Source organism: Atta colombica, unplaced genomic scaffold (assembly GCF_001594045.1).
Source record: "Atta colombica isolate Treedump-2 unplaced genomic scaffold, Acol1.0 scaffold105, whole genome shotgun sequence".
NCBI lineage: Eukaryota > Metazoa > Arthropoda > Insecta > Hymenoptera > Formicidae > Atta > Atta colombica.
In genome coordinates, this window is record NW_017259190.1 from 470,620 (window position 1) to 479,482 (window position 8,863).

The following is an 8,863-nucleotide window of genomic DNA, read 5'->3' on the forward strand; positions in this document are numbered from 1 at the left end:
ATTTTTTTTCCATTAAGATCGTTCCATTTCGCTTAAAGTCATTTGTGCATCGCGAGCACGATGTCATGGCTTTACAGATGAGAAAGGTAACGTTACATTTATATAACACTATATGATTTACTCCCCCCCCTCCTCCCCCCTCCCACGCAAAGTGAAGACGATTTCATAACGATTTACCTTAGCTACATTTCGTAAAACTTTTATCGATTGTAAAAAGGCAATTTAAAATCGTCTCGTTTCCCGAGACCGTGTAAAACGATCGAGGATCGATTTGACGTGACGATAATCGCTTGGATATTCATCATCGCCGAGTCGATTATACTTAAAACGAATGTAAACGCGGAGATGGATCCTTGCGAGTTGAGAAAAAAAGGATGCTCTGGAAAAACGAACGACTCTCTTTCTTGCTTTTCTTTCCATCTTTTCTTTTAATTACTCGACTTAATCCTAAAAGTTATCCAGATAAAAGTCGCGCGTAGTCCAGTACCCAAAGACGATTTAATTGAATGGAAAAAGAAGTTTTTACTTCGTCATCGATTGCCGATACGCGAAACTTAAAATATTCACCTGCTGCACAAACATAACTGTCGATCTAGTCGAGAGAGAGGACGGAAATATAAGTTTTATTCTTTTAAAGTGTAATGCGAAGGCAATTAAAAATATAGGACGCTTTAGTATTAAAAAGCAATGCACGCAAAGTAAAAAAAAAACTTATTGGATTGACGTAAATATAAGAATGAAAAAATAACTGTGCGTATGAGTCTTTGGTGATTGGATGCAACAGAACGTATGATATATGTGATCAGAAATAATGAATAAAAAATTTATGTAGATCATCCTCGCGCTCGCAATAATAAATTCTTCATCCGTCTACTGTATCCATTATAATTGAAAATATCGTTATATTCGATTGCTAACTGGAGTCGGGAAAAGAAATAAAAGGAAGGACTCAATTCACTGACCAATTCTATCAGGGATCATCATCAAGTGTAACTATTAATTCGCAGGGGAATTCAATTAAGTTCGTGGTACGTAAGTGGGAACCTGATCTGATTATCCTTATTGGATAGAGACTTCTATTACGTGAGATCGAAATCTCTTTCACTCCTTTTCTTTCACATTTTCGATTTTCTCCAAGCGTCAGGCTATCGCACAAAGTGGCACGAGTTACGAATTCGTACGACTGGACGAAAGAGATAGCGTAGCAAAGTCGTGAAAAAAGAATCGATAAAGATCTAAGATACACTGAATAACATACATATATATGTATATATATATATATTTTTTATAAATTAAAAACGAAATTTTTGTAAAATAAATTCCGAGCGAAAAAATTTAATTAGTCTTTCGCACGAATTTGTACATAAGTACTTGTATGTAATGTGTGCGTTTACTTATGTATGCATATATGTCTCTGGGACGCATCTGAGCATGAAAAAAAAACGCGTTAAGTAAAAATCGATCCACAGAAAAAACTAAAACTGGTAGAGATCCGATAACGACGTGATTATCCCTACAACAAATATCGACAGTAGAAATATAATCTTGTTAAACGTCTCTCGCGTGTAAATTCAACAATAACAGATTATTACAAAATTTTTATAGTATAATATGTACAAACTATGTTTTGGTTTCCTTTTGCTTTCTTGGTCGTCCCTTAAATTCCTGCGCCTATAAACCTAACGCTTTAAATCGACTGTTGTCATCAGACGAAACATCATAACGAAATACAGTAAAAACATCTCATAGGAATACAAAACGATCGATTATCGATTTTACTTGAACAAATAGATGCTTTGGGAAGAAATGATTTTCAAGTCAGATCTATTAATGCTAAACAAATAGTTATAAAGGAACAGCGCATCTACACATCATATAGAGCCTCCATAAAAAAACATGTTTAGTGAAAATTGCAACGTGGTGCAACAATAAATTACATTTTTATGAACGTAAATTTGTAAAAAAGTAATTCGATATGACTCCCTCATCACTTTGATAAGCGGACATTTCTTAAAATATACATATATATGTATATATACATATGTAATATACATACAAATATATATACATATGTACATATACACATATTTATAAATATATACATATACATGTATATATTTATTTAAAAATGTATATGATGTGTGTATACATATATATTTTAAAATAAAAACATACATGTATGTGTAAATATATATAATATTAAAAGTACGCTTTTCTTTAAATATTTCCTAGTTTTTCTGTGCTTTCATTTCTTATATTTAAAATGTGTAAAGCGGCGGTTAATAATGTTTTCTTTTAGGATCTATAGACAAACGAAACGTTGTGCCTAAATATTTCGACAGTCTTCAAAGAAAGGAATGCATTGTGAATAAAATTATGCGGCAAAGTTAAAATTTGTGCAGTTTTTTCCTAATCATACACTGTACGAAATAATTTTAGATATCTCTACTGACTTTAATAACAGAATGGAATCATTTCAGTCGCACAATTAAACTTCATTTTTGGAGTCGGCAAATTACGAAAGCTATAAGCTTTTGTAATTGCTAATGCATCTCAACACATTAATAATTAGTTGAAAGAACCAGCAAGTGAAGTTATTGATTCTCTGTCCTAACACGATATCTCGCATCTATCGGACTATTATATTCGTTTAGAATGCACATTAATGTTATTCGCGAACGCTATTCATACCATTACCATGTCATCGTCCATATTGATAATCGTTGGAAACGAATTGTCTGCTGAACTTTGCCTTTGAACGGGCTTCTTCCTTACGAGTCCGTCTGTGATTAATAAAAGTAAAAGATCTTAAACCTAGAAACCTATCTATATATCTATTTTAATATCTATCTTATAAGAGTTTTTAATCATTTCATAATAAAGAGAATCGTTTTAAAAATCAATCACTTAATAAAACAATGAAGTAATTAAACGCACAATCTCTTATAAATCTTTGTGAACATAAATAGCTTTACTGGAGAAATTGTTGCTCAAATCGCATAATTATAAAATCAATTCTTAGAAGGTACTTACCAGCAGAAGATGGGAGAAGATCGTCGAGAGATCCATCGTCTAGATCCGTGGCTGACAAGAGGAGATCATCGTCCGAAGAAGCTCTCGTTAGACTGGGTAGAGTAGACGTCAAGAGATCCTTTTCCTTTTGGATTTCTTGTATATGATCGACGAGTAGCGCTTCTTCCTCATCTCCTCGATCCCTGTCACGATCCATCGCAACTGCTCGTCCTGCAACGCTCGAGGCAGTTACGTTCAACTCCTCTGGACTGAAGATCTTGGATGATCGTAAACTGGAGAGCCGATGAGTCGCTGTGTGACAAGCAGATTCGAGGGTATTTATGTCTGCCAGCGTTGCTCTAACTACCCTCAACTTTTCCTGCACAATCGTTTCGACGCAACGCGTCTGCCTGCCTACGTCTTGAAGGGAATCTTGCGCGGGCAACGTCCTGTTCGTTCTGAGAATGCACGGTGCAAAAACGATGGCTAAAGCTGATGATGACATTCTATTGTCTACCTCATGTCGCGCTACTCGCGCTAGATGGACAATCAAACGTTCCATCAGATCATAATTAGGTTTCGGCAACTTCTTCAATATGGCGAAGAGCGTGCTGATTCGATCATGCGGATCCGTCAAATTTGCCGCGTGCAAGAAATCGTCGTAATATTCGTAAGTCAACAACGGTTCCGGCATGTCTCTAAAGAAACTTTTCAGCACTGCTGCTAAAACATGCACTTGATAGTTCTCGAAATCCACCTTCTCTAAATCACCCTCGTCCATTTTCATTTTGAGTTCTCTCACTTTGGAACTGACACCACTTTTTCTATATATACCTTCAGTATAGAGACCGTGCATTTCGATAGTTGTGATTAATCGATCTACTACGAGTGGTACTTTGCCATCACCGCAGTCCAACTTGTACAGTGGTACACCAAATACTTTGCGCGAATTCATTTCAGGCAGAGAACCATCTTTGCCACATTCCGCTGACGCCTTCATGTAGCACTTTTTGTGGCATGTCAATTTACAATCTAAAAACAAAGTATAGTTATTATGATTAATTATAATCATTAAATCGTTAAAAAAAGAGAAATGTCGAAATAAATTTGTATACATGGATTACTTACTCTGGCAAACGAGTCCTCGCTCAATAGGCCACATGAAGAAAGATGTGCAGACTTCACACGCGGTGGGTATGTTGATGATAGTCAACTGGAACATGTGACTGCCATGTCGTATGGGTTCTTCTTGTTTTCGCTTCTTCTCCTTCTTCCGTTTGCTCTTGCTTTGCTTTTCGGGAGCTTCAGTTTTAACCATAGCCATAAATTCATTCATAAAGCCTCTGAATGCATTCACGCCCATTGTTACAGGAAAATCTTCCCTCGTGTTTTCTTGCTTGCAGACAGTTTCCATAACGTGAAGAAAATTTGCGATTAAATCGGTGTACTTGATGTTACCCTCTACGCCTTGCTGTATGGCGACGCTATACGTGATCACCAGGTCGTCCTTGAACTTCCTAAGAGCATGTTTGAAAACACGATCCACTTCGCTCGGTTTCCGTCCCTCCTCTTGACTCTCCATTTTGTAGATTTTCTTGGTGATAAAATCTTGCATCAGTGCCAACTCTTTGGCGTCGGAAATAATCTTATCCGTGCTATCGGAAAAGGCTGAAGTGCCAGTTAGATTAAATTTGGACGCGACCGTTTGTTTCGTAGTATCGTACGGTGTGCGCGGTGGTTTTCTATTTTTCCGTCTGTTCGGTGTGTTGGCCAAAAGGCACGGCATTCTCAACACTCCACCGTTTTGAATGCACTTGACATGATACAACTGCTTACAGTCAACACATTTGTAGCCTTGCGTCACAAACGCGTCCATTTTCTCGTGGCAACACACACATACGTCGTCCTTTGCAAATCTCGCCACTTTTCGAAAACGATGACCAGCTAGAGTAAACAGATTATTACCTTTCCATTCAAGAAGATTCATGCCAGGTGCCAATTTCAGATCGTTCGAACTGGTATCCTGTCCCATTTTATCCTCACTTAGACCCGAGATTTTCGTAGCTGGATCGGAGTTCCTCCTTCGTAGCTCGAGAGTCGTTATCGCATTGGATCTCATGCGTTTACCGGGCTGCTGTACTTTGTATGTAGCTTCATTCTTATTCATGGGCCAATCCGTAACAGATCGAGAAGTAGTTTCATGCGAATAATCTTTCCGAGACCATACAGTCGTTTTATTCAAGTCACTTTCCTTAATTGTACCAAGAAGCAGATTTCGTGTTTCGGTATTAGTTTCGACTACACTTTCACCCATAGATCGACACTGAACCTCTCTCGAAGGTCTATTTCGTCTTGCGTTTCTCACTGGAACGTCCGGCTCATACTTCTCTTTCGAACGCGAATTCTTTTCATTTGGCGAGGATCCTTTCAATAAAGTGCTCTTCAAAGTGTTATCGTCGTTGATATCTACGACTTTCATTGCGGAATCTCCCTCCGAGTTTTGTCGCCGCAAGTAACTAAGATCTTTGACATTTTTTATAGGTCCGTGCTTGGTTTGATCTCGTTTTGTTGGCGATATTGGAATATTTTCCATTCGATCAGCTACGTTGTTGTCATTAAATCCACGTTGTTGCCTACTACTCAAACTTTCCATTTGAACGAATCGATCGCTCGTATCGAGTTTAACATTATAATTCGCAGCTTCGTTGGGCTTTTCCTGTCGGACTTGTTCGAAAACGCTATCCGTTGAACTCTTGTAATGAGACACGTTAGGAGATCGGGTAACGGTTGTTTTCTGAGGTACTTGCATAAAATAATCGCTGTAATTGGCGGGCGAGTAATCTGCTCTACGACGCCAAATGTCCGAATTCGGACTGTGCGTCAGGTTTACGTTGGTGGTATGATACTTTATGTCGCGCGAACTGACGAACGGCAGACTCGTGTTGAAAACAGGTGGAGCACTTTGCACGGCGCTCGGTGGCTCGCTTTCGGTTTCTCCATCACTATACCCTGTCGAGGAACTGTCAGTTCTTCTACTCACTGAAGAGAGTCGACTGGACGCGTTCAATATATTTACATTTGATGCAATCGCCGCCGAATGATCACCACGTTTTGTTCTTGTGCTTGGCACGGGTCTCGAGCCAGAATTTTCTTGCGATTCAGAACTATTGATACTAGCTTGAGATTCGTAACTCCTCAGACTGGTTAAACTTTCGAGACTACTTTTACGATCTGTGATCTCATCGAAATTATACGTTTCCGTATTTTTCAACGCTCCGTCATGCAAAATTCGCTTGTTCGGAGTAAGCTTTCGTTTGGAATACGAGATGCTTGTATCCAAAGTACTGTCTCTGTCTCGATAGACGTTATCACTCCTATAAAGAGCTCGATAAGTTTTTGCAACAACCTAATTGTGAAATTGAAACTTTAGTACTTACCTTACTGACGTAAGTCGATTTTGAGATTCTACTTTTCGAGGTGATTCGCCATATTCTGTTAAACTTCGATCTTCCGCGAACGACCTATACAAAAAAATAATACAAGTTATCTCTATATTGTTTTATAGATACATGTATACGTGTTATACTTACTCTTCACTATCTTTGGCGTACATTTTATCATATATAAGTTCCTTATATTCTGGAATTTTCTTGACTTCTTGAATTCTATCTGGTAGAGGCCTTTTTCGTTTTTTCAATTCGATAAATTTCTTTCTGGCATTATTTCCTCTAACGTACGCTTGGAAAGTAATTACGCACGACTTTAGCTTTTTAAACCAGCTATGTTGTTTGTACACCCTCCAGGCAGTTTGTATATGTAATGCGGCTTCGGTTCTTGCACGAAGAACCTGAGCTAATCGCTGTGCCGAAACCATTCTCCAGAAAGATTGAATTTGTACAACGGCATTCTTTAATCTAAGGAATTTTCGCCTTTCTAGACAAGCGCGGAACCATTTCTGTATGGTGGTAATGCTTGTTATAATTTGTTGATGAAGTTCAATATCCAGTTTTATCTTTTCGGATTCTCTGAGGAAGACTTTGGTAGTACCCAACTGATAATTATCTCTGTTGAGATTGAGAGTTAGTAGGAAGTCCCTCACGTCGGATTGTGAGCTCAGAAGACCTTTAGGAAGCAACATTCGATAGAGTTGTATAAATTCCTCATATGTTAGTCGCACGTTGAAACCGGCCTGCCTTATTCTGACGGTTTCCAACATGCCTGTATAGCGCAGCTGTCGTTGTACTGTTTCCTCATCAAATTCATTTGGTATTTTATTAGCGTTGCTCTTAATGCATCTGATGAAGAAAGGATTTGCCTGATTCAGAGTGTCCATCAGACTGTGCAAACTTTGCTGAAATTGTGCAGAAACGGTCATAGGTTGTTTTCTGGCTTTCCCTGGTCCGGTACCGTAACTCTGAGTTCTTCCTGCGAGTGTCTTTACAGTTTGCAGATTTTTCAGACCTTTCTTGCCACGTTCCCTTGGCCGAAACGATTTATTTTTCCTGTAAACATTCCAATGCTAATATGCATTTGTAATATTCAATATATGATGTACATTCATTCTCCTGTTATTATCATTTAGTATTATCATGTATGTAGAAATATACAATACAAATAGTATCAATCTTCAGATAATTTTGTATTTACACAGGAGAAGGAATTACAATCTAGTTATATTCTATCAGTAGTGTATGTTTTATGAATAATAAAAAATCTATATCTATGTACATACAAAAATATATCTAACAAACAGAATAAAGAAATAAGAAATAGTAGAAAATTTATATGATATAGTAGATATAATAAGAAATAGCAAGCTTAAGGATAATATTTGATCCAATATTATAGGAAACATTTAAGTATTATGATGATAGTACAAATGAAATATTGATGTAGAAAAAAATCACATTTTTAATTTATAATTATAATAATATTAATTTATACTATTCTGCCATATTTATATTCTATATTATAAATTATTCATGGTTTTTATAATATAGTAGTTACAAATAAGATATATGCAACTCTTTGGTAAAAACTTTAAGGAACTGTTGCAAAACATTCAGCATGCAGCAATCATCATTAATTATATCGAGATTGATGATAATGAAAAATGGTTTTATAATGGATATATAATGTTCTTTTGTTATCAAAAGATGTAGCGATATGTCATCGAGAAATTAAGATAAATGAATAAAGCCACGGTACAGTTTTAACTATTAATAGCTTACGAAAATGCTATTACCTACAAAAAGGAAACCCATCACCACCCGGAATTGCTATAAAGTACGTATTAATCTTGATTTATAAATCAGTAATTTTTCTCTGTAACTTAAATTACGTTTATTAAATGAGAATCGATACGTTTTACATACATGACAATCTGATTAGCGCGTTCCATGACGTTTGCTTCGTCTTTTGGAAGCACTCTCTCTAGCGGTGTATGAGTATCTCGTCTGAATTTATTATTACTATAGGACTGGTCTTCCCTGCCCCGTAATATGTAACCACCCTTCATCGATGTAACGTTTGATGGGTGTTGCGTCTGATTAATGTTTCTAAATTGTGGCCACGATAGACGATTGTTGTTTATATTATCGTTGTTTTCGGTTTGTATAGAAGATAATGTGGCAGAAGGAGCAGTAGCCGGTGGTAAACATACACTGCGTTGCTTCTGATAACTTGGTGGGCGAGTATGTTTATGTGAACTGAAAAATTTTCTAGTTCTTAATTATTTTGTCGACATTCCTTACGATTACCTAATTATCGTTTATAAATTATTAGCCGATCGAATTTAATATGCTTCTTTTCGAGTACCCGAGCTTTATATATATTATATTATATATATATA

The 8,863-nt window shown here is 36.8% G+C and overlaps 1 protein-coding gene across 2 annotated transcripts in view; it reads right to left on the minus strand.

Moving 5' to 3' along the window:
- Positions 1-2,684: 2,684 nt before the first annotated feature.
- Positions 2,685-8,863, minus strand: part of LOC108691341 (unconventional myosin-IXa-like) — a 10,499-nt gene continuing 4,320 nt past the window's right edge. The window contains exons 9-14 of one of the 2 annotated variants that reach the window (XM_018199040.1): positions 8,388-8,720; positions 6,603-7,514; positions 6,450-6,533; positions 4,141-6,386; positions 3,034-4,044; positions 2,685-2,783 (exon numbers count right to left, since the gene is read on the minus strand). In XM_018199040.1, coding sequence (XP_018054529.1) covers positions 2,686-2,783; positions 3,034-4,044; positions 4,141-6,386; positions 6,450-6,533; positions 6,603-7,514; positions 8,388-8,720 — 4,684 coding nt within the window. In that variant the 3' untranslated portion in view covers position 2,685. The remainder of the gene's footprint in view (positions 2,784-3,033; positions 4,045-4,140; positions 6,387-6,449; positions 6,534-6,602; positions 7,515-8,387; positions 8,721-8,863) is intronic. The other variant, XM_018199048.1, reaches the window with a different exon arrangement.